The sequence below is a fragment of the Rissa tridactyla genome, chromosome 1, assembly GCF_028500815.1.
Source record: "Rissa tridactyla isolate bRisTri1 chromosome 1, bRisTri1.patW.cur.20221130, whole genome shotgun sequence".
Taxonomy (NCBI): domain Eukaryota; kingdom Metazoa; phylum Chordata; class Aves; order Charadriiformes; family Laridae; genus Rissa; species Rissa tridactyla.
In genome coordinates, this window is record NC_071466.1 from 118,029,987 (window position 1) to 118,054,689 (window position 24,703).

The 24,703-nt window shown below is 44.3% G+C and overlaps 1 protein-coding gene across 1 annotated transcript in view; it reads right to left on the reverse strand.

Annotated features, from left to right (window-relative positions):
* Positions 1-23,345, reverse strand: part of PTGFRN (prostaglandin F2 receptor inhibitor) — a 71,368-nt gene extending 48,023 nt beyond the window's left edge. Inside the window, exon 1 of the mRNA XM_054184552.1 lies at positions 23,155-23,345. Within this exon, the coding sequence (XP_054040527.1) occupies positions 23,155-23,212 (58 nt within the window). The 5' untranslated portion in view covers positions 23,213-23,345. The remainder of the gene's footprint in view (positions 1-23,154) is intronic.
* Positions 23,346-24,703: the final 1,358 nt, after the last annotated feature.

Here is a 24,703-nt window from a genome sequence, read left to right on the forward strand (position 1 = left end):
CTTACAAGCCCCATTTAAGTATTGAAAGGCCACAATATGGTCTCCCTGGAGCTTCCTCTTCTCCAGGCTGAACAACCCGAACCCTCTCAGCCTTTCTCCATAGGAGAGGTGTTCCAGCCCTCCTCTGGACCTGCTCTAACAGGTCCATGTCTTTCTTGTGCTGGGGACTCCAGAGCTGGATGCAGTACTCCAGGGTGGGGTCTCACCAGAGCAGAGTAGAGGGGTAGAATCACCTCCCTCAACCTGCTGGCCACACTGCTTTTGATACGAGCCCAGGATACAGTTGGATTTCTGGGCTGCAAGCGCACATTGCCGGCCCATGTCCATTTTTTCATCCACCAGTATGCCTCTTCAGGGCTGCTCTGAATCCATCCCCCAGCCTGTACTGATACTGGGGATTGCCCTGACCCAGGCATAGGAACTTGTACTTGGCCTTGTTGAACCTCATGAGGTTCACATGGGCCCACTCCTCAAGCTTGTGAGGGTCCCTCTGGATGGCACCCCTTCCCTCTAGCAAATCAACTGCACCACTCAGCTTGGTGTTGCCCACAAAATTGCTGAGGGTCCACTCAGTCCCACTGTCTATGTCACTAATGAAGACACTGAACAGTCCCAGTCTTAATGCAGACCCTTGAGGGACATCACTTTCACTCATCTCCATTTGGACACCGAGCCATTGACTCCAACTCCTTAGATGCAGCCATCCAACCAATTCCTTATCCATCGAATAGTCCATCCACCAAACCCACCTCTCTCCAATTTATTGACAAAGATGTTGTCTGGGACTTTATTAAAGGCCTTTGAGAAGTCAAGACAGATGACATCAGTTGCTCTTTCTTTATCCACCAATGCAGTCACTCCATCACAGAAGGCCATCAGATTAGTCAAGTGGTTAAGTTATGCTGTGGTGCACCTTTCCACTTCCAGGAGTCCTTCTGCATAGCTGTTAGATGTATGCTGCTTAATAGGGTCAGTTACTTAAGTTCTGTCTGTCATCAATGGAGAGAAGTTCTCTGAAAAACTTCTCTCCCACTGCTGTTCATAGTTAGAGCCTAAGGAGACAACCACATGAGCTCAGCAGAAAAACAAAATAGATTTTCCATGCCTCTCCCCCACCTTTTAAAAAAGAATTAAAAAAAATCCAAACCAAACCATGCCAAAAAAACCACACCAACAAAAAAAACCCACCACTCTTACTCTAAATACACAAAACACACCAGCACAATGGGCCAGATGAACATCCAGTGAGTCAGACTTGACCTGTTATGCCCAACACAAGTTTCTGGATGATGTTACTTTAGATAAATACACAGTAATTGTCAAGTTCAGATCCGGAAACACAGTCAGAAAGCCTTGTTATCTAAAAAGACAGGGACACTAAGAGAACAATACTTCACCATATATAATACACTATATCACTGCAGATAGTCAGTAGATCATCTGATCACTGCCCCAAAAGATCTGTTTTGCAAAAACTTCACTGAACTGCCTCACAAGAAGGAAAGCCTCCTTCCTCTGCTGTGTCCTTCTGCTAACGCAACACAACGGGCAGAACTGCCTCTTTTGCTATCTCTTGGGCTATCAGGAATAAAGCACTGTTCACCTGTTCGGCTCCACCCTTTTGAAGATCAGCTGACTGGAATCTCTTTCACCCAAGCACACAACCCATTTCAATTCTCTGCGGAAAATGAGCCACACGAATTTGCTGTAAGTGCTTCTGTGGATTATTCCTGCTACAATACAAGAAGAGACCAGTAAAACCACAGTGGAAGCTTGTAAGGCAGAAAGCAGGTTACATATGCAGTACTAATTAGAGTTTAAAACACTATCGCCGGCTGCTGACAGCATAGATCGCACTGTGCACCACTGCTTCCCAGTCATGGGGAGAGGTATGCTACTGTAAGGTAGAGCAAGGCATACAGCAGGCAGACAGGAAAGGAGAAGGCATATAAACCTTTGCCAGCTGTGCGAAGCAGAAGGCTATCTTGGCCTTGGCAGGCCTTGAGTAGCCCTTGGCAGGCAGAGGACTGTGGCACCACTGGTCCAAAGAGAACAAGCGTCTAACAAGCAGAGATAATACTAAAGACTGTGTTTTAGATTCTCTGGATGTCAAACAGCTCCATCACATGTGATCTCTTTTTCCTCTCCCTACCACTGACTGACAGTTGAAGATAAAAGGCTGTATCTAAAGAACTACTTTTGATAAGTCTCCCAAATGCAGTTGGGAGCAAAAGGGGAAGGAGAGAAAAAAGACAACAATGAAATGCAAGAGTCAACATGGTGCTTCCCCTGCTGATGACCTTCATTTACTTTCCTCCAAATAGTCTCGCAGAACTCCATTTTTATCCTAGTCTGCCCAAGCAGCCCGTTTAGGTTACCTGGTGACATCTGACCCAAAAAGTCCAGGGACTCTGGAAGTGGTATTTAGACTGCCACACAAGACAGGTGATTTGCTGCTGTTCTGCCCCAGAAGCAGTTTGTGTTGCCAGAGGAGAGGTTCAATATATTACATTCTAAGGAAAACAGTTGACAAAGCAGTAAAGCCCACAACTCAAAGTTGAAGAGCTAGCACAGTTGGAAGCAGAGCTACAAAATATTTGCAGAAATGCTGTATCCAAAGTATCTTCACATTTTCTTTAGTGGAGAGGAATGACGCAGGTTAAAAACTGTAATACTAATTCCAATTCAAGAGGAGTGCATACATTTACCAATATTTTTTAAAAGTCCTCAAACTGGAATATACAGAATTAAAATCAGTGCTGTTCTGCAACATCACTAACTTGCATTTATCTGTTATCTTAAATCTTTCCCAATGCAGTTAGAACTGAGCAGAGCAGTCCAAATCCATTCAGCCTATTCTGCAATTTCCTCTGGGCAGAGACCAACCATTTTCTTTGCTCTATGTGGAATGCAACACACCACTAGGATTAAATGAACTTTCTTTGGATTTAACTGGAGAAAACTATCAGACTAGTATAGATCATTTCTAAATCTGCATCCACATTAACTAAAATCATACACTGAGTGTGAAAATCCAAGACAGGACAAAAACTCCAAATCTCAGACAAGATCATGTCAAACTATAAAAGCTAATACATTTTTTAACCAGCATGGTTTTAAACAGGACATAGCATAGCATGTAGCAGAGATGAGAAAGCTGGAAAGCTAGAAAAAAACATATTTTTGTCAAAAGACTTTTTAAAAGATGCATATATAGCAATATCCACGTGTTTCACAAATCTGTAATTTCACAAATTATACATTTTAAAAAGGAAATCCTGGAATGCTCGCTCCTCCCCTCTCCCAAAAATAATTTCCATTATTATTATCCTCTTCCTCCCAGAGCAGAAGGTGTTGATTTTTATTGGTGTGCAGTAATCATTTGTTTCCAAGTTATCTTTAATGCTAGGTAACATCCAAAAAGACACTCAAAATGCTTTCAAGTAGAAGTAGTGCTGAACCCAGTATCAAGTCTTTTACTTTTATTGACAATTACACTAAAAACAAAAAGCAAAACACAAAAGCACCAACAGCTGTTTGGTTGGTTTTAGTTGGTGTTTGCTTTTTAGGTGGTTGTTTTGCTTTGGTTTTTTCTGGGTTTTTTTTTTTTTTTTTGTTGGGGTTTTCTTTTTTGGTGTTTGGGTTTGCAGGGGCTTTTGGGGGGAGGTTGGGTTGTCATTTTGGGGGGTTTTTTGACTTGCTTAAATTTGGTGGCACTCATCCACCACAATTTAACCTAGCACCCCATCCATACCACACAAAGTCCTGTCTAAAGCCAAGTTAAATCTAAAGGGGATTAGAAAATGAGATTAAAAAAGCCACATACTTTCATAATCCAGATGTTATTAATTTTAACCTCCACTTCCTCCAAAATTGTTTTGGGGGATCATTTCAAATCTCAGTACACAGAGACTAGTTTCCCAGCAAGCATTCCACTGGATAAGCAAAGGTAACACATCGGCTTTAGCAAAAACAGCAATAGAGCAAAGACGAATTACAGAAGTCAGCAGCCACAACGCCAAACAACCCAACACACACATTAGTCTCTCAGACTCTCTGGTTGGAATCCTGAAGGGCAGCTTCACTCTGCAACTGCTGTTGTGAGAGATTATGGAAGGAGGTGGCTGGGCAGCAAGCCTGCTGGAACTGCTGAACAGGGCAGCACGTGGCACTGGCCCACCTTGGCTCCATGGTTGACAATTGATTTGCAGCCATAGGAGCCAGCAGAGGGATGGATCTCAATGTTTATAGAGCCATCCTTTTCATCTAATCTCCAAGCAAGTGGCCACATTAAAAATGCCAACAACAGATACGCACAGAACGGGTGTTTCAGCATGGGAATGAGTGCCTGTGCCTCATCAGCACATGCAGGTAAGTGCAGTAGCACAGCTATTGCCACCTCTTTTGCTGCAGGTGATGTACTTGGACAGATTAACCAACTAGACCAAACTTATGCAGTAGAACAGGAGCAGTTAGGAATAGATCACAGGCATTCCCGGTTTCAGGCTTAGTGCTCATTTCACCGTATCACACTGTTTCTTTAAATAAAGATTAAAACAGAAAGATATGTATAGCTAGGCAAAGACATAAGCAAATGCAAAGCAGACAGTTAGCTTGTGCTCTATCCACTGGTGCCCCCATGGCTCAGGGACCCCCCTGAGGACTTCATTTGGGCACCTACACCACCACCAATCCATACTGCTATCTGCAACCCAGAAAACCAGAAACCATTGTTTTCCAACGCCTTCGCTCAAAGCCCATAGATCCAATTAGCACTCAGAAGCCAATTTCAGGTCATGCAGAGCAATACTGTTTAGTATGCTAATCTCTATGGAGCCTGCATGTTAGGAGCACAGATATTTTTCTCCTGGACAAGAAGGAATTGTACGCATGCGTACACACACAGAGTATGATTTAAGAGACATAAGGGCTCTTCCTCCTTTAATACAAGATTTACATAACTAATTCTGTAATTGAGAACAGGACTGCAAGGTATTTACAGTACTTGTTGCTGCTGAGCTTTTATTATTTGCTATGGCACTGAAAGTGAGAAACTCTCTTGCCCCAGAAAAAGCAGCTAGTCTGGTCTATGGCATGAAAAAAAGTGGACACATGAAATTATCCCCGTTTCAGGAAGACACATTTTTCATTACAGTATTGTTTCCCTCTTGCAAAGGAGAAGGTTGTCAGTTCGGAGGGGGCAAGAGGAGGAAAGAAGCCCAGATAAGAAAAAGATGAGAGGTAAGGGACATAAAACAACATCTAGAAGGCACACAGGAATTCCGGTCAAGGTCTTTAAAAGGGTCTGTGTAACCCCCACACAGACCATTAAATAAAATTGCCCCCAGATGGGTCTGCAAAACAGCTGGCTTTAAAAACAAGCATGCCACACCACTCTTCATTATTTGAAAGAGGCAAATACCAATACAGACAGTTCTAGAAACACAGGAAAAAGCTTCACAATCAACATTCACATCAATCTGGATGGTTGCATTAAGACTCCTGAAAATTGAGAATAAGGTATTAGATCAGTAGATGGAACTCAAGATAGCCTGCTTATTTATTTCACTAATATTTAAAAAGCAAAAAAGCTTATCTCCCAATCATATAGAAATTTAAGACTAGCACAACTGTCTACTTTAGCACCTGGCACAGTCCAAAAGAAAAGGCTGTAGAGGGCAGTTGGTGCTGAGGCCCCAAGAATCACACTATGCACGTTTGGGGGTTTGCATTGGACCAGGTTCAGTGCCATAGGCCAAAGACCCAAGGGTACCTGAAGCACAGCACATACGCTCCTGAAGTGACGCTTCTGGTTCAGTTATATCCAAAGGAATCCTAATTGCACACTCAGATTGCTTTCCAGTAAAAAGCAGTGTGCAGAAAGTGGGACAATGAGGAGATTCACCTCAGAAATTCAATCTTCACCCCAACTAAAATGGTAATGACGATGCAGCCTGCATGCTCCTAAAGGATACTTAAAGGGCTGTTCACATTTAACTTGAACTTCAATGTGGAAATGGGAACTCTTACCTAAATCACAAATGTGAGCTGAGCTATGAACAAATGTATGGCTAGGATATGAAATCCACCCACACTTCACAGTGTTGCTTATCCCTGTTCAACAAATTTAACAGCCAAAATTTTCAAAAAAGCATGCAAGAGTCAAAAATTTGTTGGCATTCACTGCCTCTGGGAGCTTGAAGGCAAATTAGCTGTGTAATTAGCTGTCTGTGCCCCTGAATTCTACCTCTAGAAAGCTGTTCTCACATGTGAAAGGAAATGGTACTGCATGCGGCTGCTGTTTCATTTACTAGAAGATTAATTTTGCTAAACAAAAAGAAGAGACTTTCTGGAATGGGTGGGCAGGTATGTGCATGTGGGCAACAAGCAAAAGATTCAGAAACCAGCAGAGACCTGAACTACCTCACGCAAGACACGTGCCAGGTACAGCTCCACTCCCAATTACCCCAGTGCTGGAGTGAAACAAACTCTTTTGTACTTGTGCTTTCTACAGCAAGCAGAAAAAAAAAACCACTCCACTCTTGTGACCAAAGTTAGCTCGTTGAAGAAATGAAGGAGGTTCAGTTTTCAAAAAAACCCTGAGTATTAACCTTCTGGGGAACCAAGTCTCTTGATAAAGTTTCAGGCTCACAGCCTCAAGCCTTCCATCACCTCTGAAAACCTTGCCCTGTATTCAATGCAGGTATTTTGTTATCTCCAGTAGTGGAACAGCAAGGTTCATCAATTCAGTACCTGGCTGTAGAAGTCTAACAGTCTTCTCATGTTCCCCATCACAAATTGAAAGCCTTTTCTCCCTTTAGATTACATGCCAGCAAGTTTTCACTGTTTTGATTAACTTGCAGCATTTGCAGTAGTAGCTACCCTCACCTCTACAACTAATACCGAATAGCCTCCCTGGTATACACAGTAACACATGGCACTACAGCATGTCACCCACATTTAAGCTTTTAGGAAGAATTTTATGCCATTAGACATTTGAGAAGACACACATGCAGCCACGTAATAAAAGACTGCATCACAACGTATTACTGCTTGGAGTCTTAGTAAAGTTTGGCATTCAGCCATTAGCTACTAATTTTCAGATAAGTGTGCCTAAATACACATCTTAAAATGCTTCCTGTTATTCCCACTTTTAAGAAATGTATCTCAGAAGTATTTACTTTCCTGCTGTCATTGGCATGCTGTGTATAGGAAGGTCAGCACCACAAGTGATAAAAGAGAAAGGGAAAGTTAACACACCATCAGAGATCAGCTAATACGCACCATCACCCAGAACATTTCAGAAAATGAAACTTCAGAGGTAGCCAAATGCAACAGCCATGAGCCAGCAAACTCTTGGAGGAAATATGGAGGAATAATGGTTTTAAACTAAGAGGGTAGATTTAGACTAGATAAAAGAAAGAAATTTTTTACAAAGAGGGTGGTGAAACACTGGCACAGGTTGCCCACAGAGGTGGTAGATGCCCCATCCCTGGAAACATTCAAGGTCAGGCTGGATGGGGCTCTGCGCAACCTGATCTAGTTGAAGATGTCCCCGCTCATTGCAGGGGGTTGGACTAGATGACCTTTAAAGGTCCCTTCCAACCCAAACTATTCTATGATATCCAAGGTTAAACATGAAGATACCACCTCTAACTTAGGAAGTCTCCAAGGTACAGACGATCATGAGATGATACACTAGGACAGTGACAGGGTGTGCTCACTCTTCCCTAAGTATCTGCTCTTGGCCACTGTCAGGGGCAGACACAAGCCTGAATGGACCTTTGGTGTCAGCCCTCCCTCTCTTTCTACAGCTTTAGGAAGCAAGAGCTGGAGGAAGAACTTTTTTATTACTGCTGCTCCTCAGTGGCACCCAGGCTAGTGACTAGGCTGTGCCCCAAGGTGAGAAGAGAGGCAAAAAAAAAAGAATGAAAGAACACAGAATTTTCAAGTAACTCTTAAAAATCAGAAGAGAGGGAATCCTTTTGAGCATGAAACAAGAGAAAGGCAGGTAGAGAACCAACATGACATTAAAATAGCAGGAGGAGGAGAATACAGTTTTTGAAAGACACCCAGAGGGGAAATGCTTAATGGTTTCTTTTCTGCCCCAGTCTCCTTGCAGAGCTGTTCTAGGTTACACTATTTAATATGACAACCTACGTACAAAATAAGTAGCTGTTAATATTTGGGTGAAACTTGGATATCCTGAAATTATTCAGTAACTAACACTTATAATCAGCTTACATTGAAACAGACAGCAGATTGCATTCACCCTAGGCATCTCACATTTGCTACATTGGGAAGAACAGTTATGTCCCATAGCGCATTGTTCAACAGAACAAAAGACTCTACAGCCAAACTTGATCCCAACAGAGAGCATGTCAGCCATTTTCTGAACTTGTACACGAACATAGCATAAGAACAATATAAAGACAACGCTGCAAGTTCCAAATACTCATTGCAAAAGCAATAGTGCACTGCAGACTAAGTCTCAGAAGTCTCTGTCGGCCACTGTATCAACGCAAAGAAACAATTTTAACATGAACTGAAAAGAAATTATGTCTGGTGCAAACACAGGAGCTGTCTAACACCATGCAATACAGAGCAGCATAAGAACAGAAGTGCAAAGTACACCACCAATTTAGAAAGTGAAGGGTGTTAAAATTCACCTGGAAAGCTGTAGATGGACTTGGCCACAGACAGTAGAATTATCAGCCCACACTTTTAAACTGTGAGAGAAGATTCTTAGTAGTACCTTTTAAGCACCTCTGAGATTTCTAGCTAACAGGTGTCTCCCTGAACTGCGCCCTTCACTTGAGGGCAAACAGCCCTCAGGTAACCAAGGAGATGTACTCAATGTAGAGGGAGAGCTCATATTCCCCAGAGGTACTTCTGATTAGGCACAGAAAGCCATAGCATGAAACATTGCTGTCGAATGTGCACAGCAAGCCCCGATCCCTTTATCGGAACATATCCTGGAAGTCACATCAAGCAAAGGAGACCTGTTCACCCAGCCTTAGCACCAGAGACAATATGAACAGACATATCTTCAGAATGCAAACACAAAACACAGACCCATGCGTAAGAAAACAGAAATGTGAAATACATTTGTACCACACCAGCCTATACAAAAGGTGTTCATTTGGCACTTAGGCCTTGAACTCAATCTGCAAAAAACTGAACTGAAAGCCTGATCTCACAAACATTACCAAAAAAAGGATAAGCAAGAAAGGGACTGAATGCTGTGCAATAGCAGGAAATTCCCCTTACTCTCATGCTTCATGATAACATCTGAAAAGATAGCATTGCTTGAAAAAGTCAGTGTTATGTCTTAAGCCCCAGTGGGCAATAGAAAGGGAGTTATGCCTTCATTAGTACTCAGAGAGAGGCCGTACACATGTAAGTCAGGCTTCTCAATAGATGGTTTAAAAATAAAAGATCCTCCTCCCAGCTCTGCATCTATCCCTGTCGAATGTCAGCAATACATAACAATTTAAGAACCGTAACAAAGAGGCTGACAAGCCCTTCACACATAAATACAACAAAACTGTTTATTTCTCTCTTAATTTCTTCATTGTTTGTAAATTCATACTTTAAAGCTTCAAAGTACTATTCATACTCGCTGTTCACTTTTTATTTTACTGCATCACAAAATCAGCTGGGTTTAGCTCTCTTGTTGGTATGGCAGTCATAAATCATGTTAACAGCACTACCTTGTAACAAGGTTTGTTTATTATTAGAGAGCGATTGGTATTATTACTGTTATAAGAAAGTAACAAAGTACCTAGAAGGCACTCCTGCTGCTAGTGAAGGCCTAAACAGAAGAGGGTACATACAGCATTTACAGAGCTCTAGTTAACTATACAACTTCCCTCTCACCTTACCCCCTGCCTCCCTACTTAATTTTGCAGAATGAACTGAAGAGCATTTGCCCAGGAGCTTAAACCAGTTAAAATCCACAACATCAAATAAGACATTTCCAAGAATTCAAGCGGAAGAGCACCTGCCGTAATGCAATGCAAGAGCAGCCTACAAATGCCTCTACTGTTTGTAGTTTTATACCTAAGCCTACCAAGACTCAAAATGCAGGGTACAGAGCACACAACTAGATCAGATTTTGCCTTTCTCCAGACAAAACAGAGATTGTTTCGTGATCTTTGTCCCTTTCACAAGGAATAAATAACCCTTGAACAAGGGACTGCTAGGAGGTCTTAAAGTACAGAAGTCCAGTCTGTCCCTAGGCTGAAAAGAGGCACTCTTTGCCTTTATCATAAAAGGACATCCTCTGCCAAAGAGCAGTGGTGTTTAAATAAAAAAAAAAAAAAATAATTAAGTTTAACACTTGAGTAATTATGTTGCTTGGGCAGTTGCATTCAAGGTATTTGTATTTTTACCTGCCCCATTCACACTACTGTACTTTCATGTATTAGCAGTTCAATGCAAGAAATTCACTACCTGTCCGTCACCTACAGTTGCTCAGTGAGATCTCCCAGAATTCTCTGAGATCCTATTGAAAAAAATCTCTCTACTGATGAAAAGAACCGTCTTCATTAATCCAACTTGGCAGATGTGGATCATTATGGGAGTTCACAATTCTAATAAAATTGTACTCACATCACGTTACCCAGATTACAAAATCTCTGGAATAAGAAAGCTCTCAGGCATGGTGCTGTAAATAATCAAAAACACTTCTTATTCATAGAAGACAAGTGCTTTAATAAAGGTTATGTACATAGTTGACTACAGGGAAGAGTCACATGCTTGGTCAGTCAACTGGTTATCACTGAAACTATCATCTGTTAAGCAGCAGAACTCAACTGAGATTATAATCAGAACTCTATTTTCTACAGGAAGGATACATATTTATACACTGTTTAGCCCAAACTTTGAGTGAAACCTACCCAAACAGATGTATTGTAAACGAAGGCTATAAATTATCTGCAGAGAGCCTGAAACAATAGCAGAGGTAAAAGCTGTGTCCTTGAATGTCAACACTGGAAGCTAATAACCAATTTAGCATCACTATTGTGGACTGTTTCAGCATTTATATATTTTTCTGGAAATGCACAACAGTTGAATGTTGAATTGCAGACATCAAAGCCAGACTAAGACCATGAGACAGTACTGGAGTTACAAGAAGCATCCTGCAGGAAAAGTTTAAAATGAGGCTCCTTAACTTCTGTCTGTAAAAGGGAAGAAAAAAGGACAGACTTCCTCACCTAACCTCACAAGCTCCCGATAAGCCTGGATGTCACTCATTTAAATGTTTGTCCCTATTTCCTCCTTAAATGCCAAAAATATCAAAGGACAGGGAAAGAAAACACTAACTCTTTCCAATTAGTTTCCATCTCAACATAAAAAAAAAAAAAACAAAACCTTGTACAACACTCTGTTAGTTTGATGACACTAAGCGGGGAGGGGGCTGCAATCCAGAAATGGACAGTGGAATTTCTATGTGACTATCACCATAAATTCAAATAATGTTCTGCCAACTATTCATTTTTAGAGCTTACTTGGTTTTAAACTCTGTTTTTATTATTACTTGTGACAGGAGCCTCCATGCAATGCATAATTCAGCATGCATGTGGCAGAAATCATCATCAGAATTATAACTTCAAGTCACAGAATAGCTGTTTAATCTAGTAGCAGTATTTATGTAACCACAGTGGTATAAAGCAATGTTCTTTAGAGATCTTTCATTAGACCAGCTGATACAGTCAGAAGAGATGGCATACATGTTCTTCCTCCTTCTGAGAGAGATGCAGCGAGGAACCTCTGTAAAGTTTCACATGCACAGTTATACCTTTACTATCATTCTGCATCAACACTCAGCTCAGCTTAAGTCCCACGGCCTCTCATGGTTCTGCCCTATCATAAGTATATACTCCAGCGCTTCCACCCATAGTGAATTTCCACAGAACAAAACACCCAACATGACCTGACAAAATCCTTGCTGGCATTCAAACGTCTGATGCTGCAGAGAAGACTGTTTAGGTAGAAGTGGACTCAAATGGAGGGAAAAAAGGCAGGCAAAAGATGACTTAATGCACAGAAACAGATGTTCTGAAAGAAGACAAGAGAGAGATTCCACTCTCCTAAAAATGCCAACAATATATACCACCAGATAAGCAGAATTCTGTCTAAATGAGTGCTATTCAAGTTTCTCAGCAGGTATTCACTGCCCTTTATCTATTTTGATACAAAGCATGCATGCCATCTTCTTCAAGAAAAAAAGAGAACCACCTTAGTACAGGCAGGCTAGCTAGGAGACAGTCTCAGGCTCCTGCCGCAGAGGCTACTGAAGCAGAGCCACAGATCCCCGCAACCTCCCACCAACTGTCTAAGCTACTACACTCAGTGTATCAACCTGCCATCTCCAAAGAATGCCACAGCAGAACAAAAACACAGGGAGCCATACCTGCTCCATTTTGCACGTCTTTAGAGAGTAAGTGTCAAAATACTGCCTCTGAGGAAGTACTAGAAATTTGTTTTAAACTCAGGAGCAAATGTTATATCAAATTACAAGACAGTGGGTACAGACAGGAACAGTGATCAGTGTATTTCCTGTCATAATCCGGTGGCATACACCCAGGACTATACAGAGGTCTTAAAGGTAGGGCATTAATTACCACAAGCTAAAAATCTCCTTGGCTGTACGCATTGAAAGCAATCGTCGATTCATGAGCCTTTCAAAGGTATAATGGGTATAAAAACAACAGTTAATGGGGAGGTGCAGAGCAAAGTGGAGATGTTAAATAGTAGTGAAAAGCATTCAAGTAACTTCGAAGGCCAAAGTTCTTTGCTCACCCACACAAACAAAACAGTCAAAATACGGCAAACAGGGCTGTCCTGTCAACAGCCTCCCTGTGCATGTGTCAGCCACAGCCAACACGCGCCTGGCTGTTTTGTATCAGAAACTGGGTACTGAGCTCACTCAGCCTTGTTCAGGGAGCGACCTTGTTGACTAAAACACCACCCAGTACCTGCTGCTATTTTGCTCAGGCCAGCAGGCATATGTGCACTCAACTGAAGCAAAACCAGTAATTCATTTTACACAGGCCCAGCAAAAAGTAGACACAAGGCTGCATTCATACCCGCACACTCAGAAGCGGAAAGCTCTAGCTTCACATTACCAAACTCCCTCAGACTAGCTGTCCTCTACCACCAATTCACAACATGGGCCCTTATATCAGGTATCTTTGTCCTCCAATAATCAGCTCAAGGCTTCAAGCCCAAAGCTTTCATCACATTAACCCTTTCAACATGAGAGTTTGACATCTAAGGAAGGAGGTAGGGGGAAAGGATACCTAACCTACAATCAGTCTTCTCAACAGGCCTTCAATATGTTTAATGCATGCAGGTCCCAAGGAAAGGGTCCTAAGCAGGTCCCGCATGTGTCATTGCTAGATGTTCTACAAGCCCATGGCCCCCACTCCTCGCACCGTGGTACTCCAGGCACCTTTTTTTTTTTTTTTTTAACCCTCCCTCCCATGCACCCAAGGTCAAAAAAGACCTTATGCCACCAGGCCAAGATGAAAAAATCATCATCATGAAGTAAGTGCTCTTCACCACTATACCATTTGCAGAATCTGCAGCTTTGGGTCTTAGCCTCCTCCCAGCCAAAAACTCATACTTTGGACTGCAAGCAAGATCCTACAGCAACAAGGCAACCCTGACACCGGAGGATTACTGCTGACCCCAGACTGTCACTCATGTGAGAACAGTATTTATGCTGGACTTTGGCCAAACCCACATATGCAATGCAAGTTCTCACCCCAATGCACCAAAAACAGAAGTGCAACAAAAGAAGAAAATACAGAAGAAAGCGAAGCCAGCAAGTTACTTTGATGGCATATGCACATTCCATGACAGCACTGTAAGGGGACTAGTTTCTTACTCTGAGTAGGAATTGTTAAAGCAAGGAAAGGACCCATCTTACAAGTCTGGGTACAGAAGCGGCTGGATGCACGAACAGGTAAGCGCCTCTCCACAGCTTTAGACAGGGACAAAAATCTCTATATATACATACAAACATAAAGCTGACTGGTCACACCAACAGGAAGGTCAGTGAGAAATACTTTAAATCACCTTTAACAGCTCCTTTCCAAGTAGCTTTGGCCTATCTCTGTTGATCCTTATAGGTTTGAGGCAAAGTCTGGAACAGGCAGACTCCCTGGTTATGAGCAGGAACAAGGGTACCATCTGAAGTCTCATTTGTTCTTTGGCTGTTTTGGAAGGACATTCCCACCCAGTAACTCTATTCAAAGTACTGCAGCCTCCCCCTTACCCCTCCCTTTCAGACTCAAAAGGCAGACACCAGCATCAATTCAGATGCCACAGCATACCCTGCAGCCACATGCATCACACTTCAGTCCTTGTTTTAAACTCCGCAGAAGTCTACAATTAGGTATTCCCATTTACCTGCCAGTGGTGAGCAGAAAACTTTGCTGAGAAAACTACGGTACTTCAAGATTTGCTTGCAGAGCTTTGAGAAACTTGTGTTTTTTACCAAGGCTGTTTTTTGGTGATAACGGCCCCAACACCACTGTCTTGTGCAGACACACCTTTAACCCAATTTAAACAAGCTATTCCCCCACTTCCCTTTCTCTCTGGGAAGCGCATCCTGCTCCAGTACTCTCTCCTAACCTTCCTTCCCCCACCTCTAATTTCTAGCAACAGCCACACTTCTGTGGCCACTGAATCCTGGCTATATATGCTATTTTCTCAACTTTTTTTTTTTTAAATAAATAAACAAACCCACAAACCTAGGGATGTCAGCAGCTTTGCAACTATTGACAGGTGCCTATCAATACAGCTGCTGGCAACCAGGGCTTCGTCAATAGCATTAGTGTCCATTCAACCCCACTTTGTGATACACATGAAAGACCCATGCTTACCTTGCTACCTCCTACTTCCAGACAATCAGAGTGATTTTGCCTCCAATAAGCTGTCATGCTCTTTATTTTCTCACTGATGAAGCCTGCTCCAAGCACTTAAGCTCTCTAAACCAAGAGGTACAGCATGCCCTGTCTAGAACCAAACCCTGAGATCAAAGGCAAACCAGGTTGATGCAGTAGACTTATTACTCCGCATTAATTTAAATCGCCATATGAACTGAATATGAACAAGCACACTCTACATACAACATAAAGGCTCTTTATATAGACATAAATTCCATCCACTGACACCATCTCCCAATACACAGTAGGTCACTGGGCTTCTAAAGAACATAACGCTTCTTTTGGGAGATGGTGGAGGCTGCAACATCTGGGTAAATATTACGGATGGTGCTCTGAAAGCACAAAATAGTTTATGGCAAAAGACAAGGGAAGATGCATCACCTCTCCCACCCTCTAGCACTTGGAAGAGGATTAGAGCACAGACTGAAAGACTAACACCTCACTGCTTATTCTAACAGTTTCTATTAACAAATAATTGCCTGTTTTCACCTCAGTATTACTTGCTGTATTCAAGCACAAATTAATATATGTATGATTAGACATATGTTTCTGAAAAAAGGGTATTGAAACTTAAATGATTATTCACAAGTTATGTGAATTCTGGATTTCTCTCAAAATTATTATGTTGGGTACCCTGAAAATTTAGGAAGTATCCTCTATTAGTTCAGCATCTGTTTCATATTTAGAAGCTATTCTTTGCAAACGCAGGGGTCACACTGCTTTTAAAACAGCTCCTGCCAATTCTCTTTTGCAGGGCAGATTTAATAGCAAATTTCACTGCCACAGGATTCACTGTGTAATAATGAAGGGTAGTGTGTCAATAGATGAAACTGAACACATCAATAAGAAGCTGGCAGAGGTCCCCGTGGATGCCTCTCTTGCAACAATCATTTTAATGCAAGTAGGAGAACAATGCTGTTACAGCCTGCTCAAAGATTCCCCACAGCCACATTGCATCAAAGACCGACTGAAACACGATGCTAAATCTCTGCAGTTGGAGCTAGCAGTGTAACTCGCACGGAAACAAAGTCCCTTACATTGGCAATTATTCTTTTTAAGACTGGCAAACCTAAGCATAGCTAGCTTTTGTCATAACTGGACTCTTGCTAAACAACATAACCCGAAGTAATGGTTCCACCAAACTCTTTTTAACAGCTACTGATACGGCAAGAAAAGACTGACTCAAAAAGCATGAAAGCATGCAAATTGCAGTCATGAAGCAAACACTAAGGAGCATGGCTAAACCACACCTTTAAGAAAGTCAGCAGAAAGGCAAGTCCAGACTAATCAAGCCTGTTAAACAAAGAGTGGCATAAGTTCTTACCTTTTTTTTTTTTTTTTTTTTTTTGAGAGAGAGAGAGAACAGCTACAGCAGCAGGAGCTGTTTTACAGCCAGCATGAAATAAAGGACAATGGGGGACACCTGGGAAAAAGCCTGAGAGAAGAGCTGAAGCCAGAGAACAAAAGTTAAAAACCAGACATAAAGTTTACATTGATTTTTTTTTTTTAAAGCCACATATAAGAAAGATGATATATATACTTTGTGTGCTACAAGCAGCAGATTCTCACAGCAGATATGATCAGTGATCGACACAGACCAGCACATTGCTCCAGCATTGGCCAATTTTGCAGAAGGGGGGGAAAAAAAAAAAAAGAAAAAAAAACTTCAACTTCACAACACACTTACAGAAGTCTGAAACTGGAATAAAAACCCTTCCACTTCTCCACCCCCAATTCTAGCTGTAATTCTTTGACACCTTAAAAGCAATGACAGAATGCTTTCTCTAGGGACCTGAGACTAATTCCGTATTGAGCTATTGCAAACTGATGCCTTTCCAAGTCTTATAATGTGGCCAAATTTGGACATTTTTCATAAGAATAGCAAAAGCCACATTCTTGATGCAAAGTTAACTCTCCAGCAACTCTCCGTTGCTCTAAAGCATGGAGGTGCTAGAACTAAGCAGAGATTATTATTTATGCAAGAGTAAGGAGGGAGAATTGGCCAGAACATGTGAGAATTCAAAAAGAAAAAAAAAAAAAAGCTAGAAGCTTCTTCTCCCTTCTCCCTCCCCAAGTGTACAGCTGGAAATACTGGAGCTTTTTTTTCTTTTTTTTTTGCGAGAGTATGGGACACAGCACAGATTTTCCTAGAAGAAAATATCAACCTATGGTAGACACCAGCCCAGAAAATTTCAGCATGAATGCCTAAAGTCTTGCAGAATAAGAAACAATTTAAGACATGGCCCTCATAACAAAAAGTATCAATCAGACACTACAGGCACTGCTGGCAGCCCTGCCTATCAGCAGCTGTAACAGCTTGCCTGGGAGCTCCAATCTTTAATTAGTTCTCATTCCTAAAGTTCACAAGTCAATTAATTCCAAAAACCATCCTCAGATCCTTTTTTAAAGGAAACCCTGTTGAGGACTCGGTGTCTTATTTACCTATTCTTCCCACAGTTCAGCTAACAGTTCAGATCCTTTAGAGCATCCATGCAAATTCCATCTGGCTGTAGAGATTATCACTAGTCAAATACTTCAGCTTGCTTCAGCAATTCTTCATATTTCTGCAGCAGTATTTTGCCATTGCTGCATACAAGAGATATTGTTCTCCAGGCTGCTTCTTCAGACACTGTCACGTAAGACTTTCCCTGCAACTTGCCTCACCTAGTGTAATGAAAAGGAGCACTGACTACAACACCCTACCACAAGTTTCAAGCAGTCCCCACGGCAATTACATCAACTCAAATCTACCAGCATCACCACACTGCTTTATAACTTTGCAAGACTCAAAAAAGGCATTTAGCAACACTGGTTCTACCTTCTATCTAGCTCACTTTAAACTTAGTCAGAGTGCCATAGTTAAAGTTGATAACGGTTCCCATTGGAAGCCCAGCTTTGAAACCTCCTCCAACTTTCTCCAGAGAAAAAAAAAAAAAATCCTTTTTTCTGTCTCAGACTTCACTTAGAAGAAAACAGTTATGTTTTATAATTATGAAAGTTCATGTGTAAATGAATTAGCCAGTTTCTGATATGAAACTCAAAAAACTAAGAAACTTTTTAAAACTTCTATAACTTCTGTCTTGCTTCTTATCTTATTTTAGATACGCTGGTGACCTGTAAAGACAATATTCAAGGCTTCTGGCATCTGAGCAGCTATTTTTCAGATCATCCTATCCCAAAAGCAGTGTGATCTAAAACTGATTTTATATCTTTGTCCCTTGCAAAACCTAATGCATCAGGTGTATTAAAAGCTTATCTTATTATTTTTAAAGCCCTTCTCAGCAGGTATTCAAGAATACTTGGAAGAAAGCTACAATTGGAGGTTTTCTAAAGAATAAACTGACAAAAAAATGGGCAATTGGAGAACTTAGTATCTCATTGGTACAAGCTCATTCCTTCCTTAGGGCTGGAGATACTAACAATCCAGACAAAAACCACTTCTGTTACAGTCTCTCCCTGTCTTGTTCAATCCAGTTTTGGGGTACCTTGTTCAGGTTAGGAACCAGGGTCATGCAGGAAACTGCTCGTTATTCTTGGACAGAAATGGAAACATTAGTATCCCTAGACAATTCTGCCTTACAGGTGTCTAGAAAACAGATTTTATCACTTACTACTGCAGACCTTCTAAGAAAGCAGTACTAGAGACCTTGATAGACACTGACATAATCCCTACTTCGATGCAGCTCATGGTAGTAATGTTTTCCTCAAGTTCTTTCCAACTTAACTTTTAAGTGATTGATTTCTATACATAATCAGAAAGAAATCACATTTTCTGATAATGTGTCCATTTCCCTTCCTTCTAAAACACAGAACTACACACACACAAAAAAAATAAAAATCAATAAAAGTCATCTAAAAACAGAGAATCGAAATGGTCACTTTCTGAAAGTATCTTATTGAGATATGTAACCATTTCCCTACTAAAAAAATATACAGGTCTGTTTTGCAGATAAGAGTGTTTGACAATGATTACAGAGACTGGAAAAAAAAAACCAACAATGCAACAACAAAAAACAACCACACAAAACCAAATCAACCTATAAATTTATTAGATGTGAAAGCTGAAATCTCAGATGTCCCTGAATGTTTGTTTATATAGCTAGACGGATGGATATGTATTATTTCTTAAGTACACTCCCCTCTAATCAAGCATGTGGCTGCATTTTTAAATGACCCCTACTGCTTACTTCAAATCTTGTTCAGGCAGGTTTATACCTCAGTTCAGGGATTAGAGCCAAATACAACAGAGACTACCTAAAGAGAGCAAGCTGTTGCTACGTTGAAATGTAGCAATCGAGACACCTGGAGAACAAGGTCGAAGAATTTCAGAAAAAGCACCCGGACTCCCTAAAAAGGAGCCCTGGGCAGGAACCTACAGAGACGCAAGAGAGCCAGAAAAGGTGACTAAGCTATCATTTGCCAACCCAAAAGAACACAAGATGTAAAGGAAAAAACACTCGCTACACCACTCGCCCTTTGATTCCCACATCTTCCCACAGCCTACACACTAAGAAAATACATCAGCATGGCGAAACCACACAGAAAGCGCTTCCTCCTCAGCAACACCACCTGCCCTTCAGTGCCTCACCAACCCAGTTCCAACCCTCACTACGTGCTTCTACTGCCTTAGCAGTCTGCAGCGGCTAAGACCAGGACTGGCTTGTCGGTATTTCCCCATTGGGAACCTTTTTAACCACCTCTAAAGCTACAACAGAGATAGGCAGGCCTAGCTGTCAGCTCCTCCTGCGAGTACCAGTGAGGATCTGCTCCTGCCTTCCTCCAACAGCAGGCAGGCAAAGGCTACCAGCCGGTAAGCAGGCACCAGCCAGGGAACAGGAAACAGTTTCCACTCTAACACACCTTGAACACTCCTTGGGCAGTCATCCTTACATCATCTCCCTGCCCGAAACCTTGAGGCTCTCCCATTTTCTAATGCTTTCACTTTAGCTGCAAACACAGGAAAGATTAAAGCACACTTTTCCTTGAAGTTCATGATCACAATAACTTATACTAATTACCAAAAGCTTTCTATTGCAGTGCTTGAATTAAACATTGATTCAAATGACTAATTGTTGCAGCTTCTGACGAAAAGAAAAAAAAAAAAACAACAAAGAATTTCAGACACGAGTTGCAGAAACAACTCTATTCATGTATACACAAAGCTCCTGGGGATCTGGCATGCTGGAACTGACTTCCACCATAGTGGACAGAGAGTGTCACGCAGGTCTAAATGGTAGTAAGAAAAAGGCCATCTCTGGAACACCCATCATCAATGGTTTTTTCCCCTAGGATTTACTGAGTGCCTTCTCTCCTCAAGCCCCTTAGTACTTAAACAAAAACCAGCTTTTTTCAGATAGACTGAAATTCTTACATTGGATCTCAAACACGAACTAGGGAAAAAAAACTCCAGGAGCTGCAAGCTTGCTGTTTACTCTACAGTCTGAGCACTGGTAATCACCAGATACCTGTTTTGGTTTTTGGATGCCTTGTCCCAGCAGGGATGTTTTGGTTCCCAGAGCATTTCACAGGTTGATTGGGCAGATTGACTTCAGAATGAAATCACACATAAGAGAGGCAATGGCAGTGCAAAACGCCCTCTCTTCTCAGGATCTAACCATACCAGAGGAGGGAAGAAAAGAGAGAGACTAGATCAAGCCTTAATCTCAGGATCCACAATCTCCTTACCAAACAGATTATAAACTGTACTGGATCCAGAAGAAAGGATGAGAAAATATTCTTATTTGTCACAAGCAAATACTTCAGCCATTTGCAGATCTGTTCAGATCTGAACAAAACAATCAAGTCTAAGTACACACAAGGAATGAACTCCTCTATGCTTCAACTCCTTCCCTCCGTCTCTCTTGTACAAGAATTCCTCAACACTTGCAGGACATTAGTTAACAAAAAGCCCCAACCTGTCGCTCTATTAAAGAGCTGCTAGAAAACACATGTTCACAGAAGTATACTTTTCCCATCCAGAGTGAGAGGAACACCACCTTCCCAACTTCTTGACATCTGGAATATCTCATAGAAGCTACCAAGCAATGGTATCAGAAGACAACCACACCGCAACACACACCCCAAGTAAGACTGAAAAACTGAGGGGTTTTTTTCCCTGCACACAAAAGCACTTTCAATTTTAACAGCACCATTCCAATTAAAAAAAAAAAAAAAAAAAAAAATCACTAAAAGGCAACTCACAACATCCAGAAAAACCTTATCATGGACAGTGGCCAGATATCTGTGCATACACATTTTAAGTTCATCTGGAATTAAGAAGGAAACAACTTTCCTGTTGCACATCATCCTTAATAGGTTTTACTTTTTGCTGCATGACCTTGAGTATCTGGGAGTCCTGATTTTCCTGTCCCGTCCTGTCCTACTAAGCCATTCTCTTGAAAAATTTTATTCCCTTTCTGTTTCTAAACAAAAACACTAAAAGTGTTCTCTCTAGTTCATCACTGTTTCCCCGGATGGCAGAATGCCTATACTGTAAAGATAAACAACATGACTAACCCCAGCTACAAGTAAGAGAAAGCACAGTGGACACCTTTGTGTAGTAGGATCTTGACTTGTAGATAGACATCCCTCTGCCCCGATTGCCTCACTGCCTGCAAGTAGCTTCAGGAAAGAGGCTGGGATGAGCCCAGGTTTAGAGCTGACTTTTCAGCTATAACTATCTGCTCTGCAGACCTGGCTATGAAAGATTCAACAGCCAAACCATGAGAAAAGTGCTCTGGCAGACTTTTAAAAAAGAATTAGTCATAGCAATGTCAAAAGTATAAGCACAAACTAAGTCAGCAAATAGAGTTTTGTTTAAAGAGCGTTGAAGCATGGGGCTAGGGCACTGTTTAGTTACTCACTCCTTCCACGCCAAATCTGGAAAAGGCTCTTACTTACTACCTGCCATTAGTCAAGCATTCTGAATCAATAACTGCATGTAGTAATTTGTGGGGCATTCTTGCCCACCAGCACCTAAAGCACTCCTGACTGCACAGAGCTGATACAGAACCGCTTAAATACTACACATAACTATCTTACCTGAACAATCTTCTTGTTCTCTAGTTAAACTCTCTGCTACTTCAGTAACACTGTTAGCAACAATGCTACAAGTTCGATGTTAAAGAAAAAAAGAAGGGAAAAAAAAAAAAAGGCAAAAAACCCAAAACCCACCACCCACCCTTTTGTGTAGTTCTCGCTACAGTCTTCATTTCTGCACGCTGCCTGCCTGGCATTGACAGCGGTAAGGAACAACGACACACGTTAAGCTCACGACAGCTACACAATTACACGAACACGGCATCAAACATCACCTCGACAATTATTCCTCATTTCTTAGCAGGAAAACTTCACGGCAGAGGCAGCAAACCCCGAGAGCCAGGAGGGGAGGGCGCAGAAGTACCGCTCCCCCCCACCACCCCTTCCCAAAACGACACCTGTGTGCCCGGAGAGCCCGGCTTTCTGCTGCCGGCACGCAGGGCTGTGGGGGGCCCCTCCTGCAGCCTACCCCCACCATGGAACAGGCCGGAGAAGGACCCCCCCACCCCCCCCCGGCCCCGAAACGAGCGACTTCACGCTCTGCGAGGTGACATGTCGCTGCCCTCACCTCAAGAGCGGCCACAGCCCAAGGCACCGGGTCCGGGGGAGCGGCTACCGCTGCGCCCTCACGTTAACCCCGGGCCGCCCGTGGAAGCCCCTCTCCCCCGGGGACCACGCCACGCTGCACCACCACCACCCACCACCACCACCCCCCCCCAACGCCCCATCGCTACTCTGAGGGGGGGCCCTTAAAGTTTCGGGGAGGTACCCGCCAGCAGCCCGCGCCCCGGGGCGGGGGGGGGGAGATGGGGTGGGGTGGGGGGCATGGGGGTGCTGCGGCACCGTTAGGGCTGCGCCGGCCGTTAACGGCCGCGGGCGGGCCGGGAGAGGGAGAAGGCGGCGACGGCCCGGACAGCCTGGGGGCGGCAGAGCCCGGCGGGCAGGCGGCGCTACCCAGCCCCCCCTCGGAGGGCAGCGCCCCGGCTGGGCTCCGCCGCGCCTCAGGCGGGCACGGCACGGCGGGCGCTCCCTCCCCGCCGAGGCGCCCGCGCTCACCGGCCCAGCCCTCCCTCGCTACCTGCGGGCGAGGTGGCCGAAGCCCAGCCCGGCCCAGCACCCCCGTCCGCCCTCCCCGCCGCGCACCCCCCGGGCTCACCGAGCAGCAGAAGAAAGAGGAGAGGCAGGCAGGACGCCCTGTCCCCGCGGTGCCCCATGCTGGCAGGGCTGCGAGGGGGGTCGCCGGCGCGCAGACACGCTCGCCTCGCCCGAGGACCGGCGGCAGGGCGCTCCCTCGGCCGGCCGCTCGCCTTCCCGCTGCCCTGCGAGCACACGGAGCCGCCCGCCCGCCCCGACCGGCCGCGCCGCGCGGCGCAGCCAACCACAGAGACAAACTTTCCCCAGCGCCCGCCCCCGCGCGCTCCCGCCCGCAGGTAGCGGGGGCGGCGCGGGGGTCCGGCCCGGCCCGGCCCACACCCCCTGGAAGGGGAGGGGAGGAGAGGGGTCGCCGCCGGCCCGGCCGCCGCCAGCCGCCGAGGGGGGGATTGCGCCCGCCGAACCCGCTCTGCCGGGGCCGCCCCGCACGCGTGGCGCGGGAGAGCCCCGGTACCCGGGCCGGGGAGCGGCCGTTGGGCCCTGCGGGTGCGCGGGGCCGCCATGGCGCCGCTCCTGCTCCGTCCTGCCCCGGCTGTGGGTTCTCCCCCACCCCGGCCCCGCCGCTGTGGGGTGAGGTCTGCCAGGGTCCGCTGTGCTTGCACCCCCCAGCCTGGGCGTCGGATGGTCCCCCCTTGCCTCACAAACACAGCCCCAGGGCAGGGTCCCCCCACATAGAACCACCCCACAGGCCAGGGCGGAGGGGGTGTCACAGGAGCCCCTGTCCACACACACAAACCCCAGCTGGAGGCTGCCTGCTGGTCCACGAACACCCCACCGCGCACGGAGGCTCCCTCACACTTGGTCATGCATCCCTGACTGCGGGGGCCACTCATGTCCCCATCCGTGCACGCCACGTCTCAAAAACCACTGCCGGGTGGGCCCCACTCATGTCCCCTGCCCATCCATGGGCACACATGACAGCTGGGGGCCTGCCTGTGCTCCTGCCCGCTCCCTGGAGCCACCCCCTTGGCCTCAGGGTGTGGGTGCGGAGAAGGAGAGCAGGGACAGTGCCCGGCCAGGGCAGCGGGCCACTCTACCCCACCGACCCCAGGCAGCTGCCCACAAGCAACACTGCCCTGTTTGGGGACTGGGTTTCTTTTTCCCTGCCTGTGTTTCCCACTTAACTCAATGCGGGGATGATGCCGCACAACACTCATGCCACCACTCCGCCGGCTTTCTTCCCGGCCTGCTCACGGAGATTTTTGTTTGCTCGGGGATTTAATTTCCTGTTTGGTGGTAAAAACAAAGAACTGAGGCACTGGCTTTCTCTCTAGTAACTCAGACAGTTATCTGCTGTTTCAGTCCCCTTGCCACAGTAACTGTAAAATCAGTGCTCTCCTTGTGTCCCTTTTGCTGTTTGCTGTCCAGGCTCCCTTCAGGCTCCCTGATTTTCTGTTGTTTGGTAGAGACGGATCTGTGTTACGCATTTCTCTGTGTGGGGAATCTCCGGAGCCTATGCATGGTTTTGGGCTGCTGCTCCCGCACAAAATGGCTGGTTTAGGCTTTATTCTGGTGTCTTCAGTGCACCTTGGTCTTGAGCATGACTTGGCTTG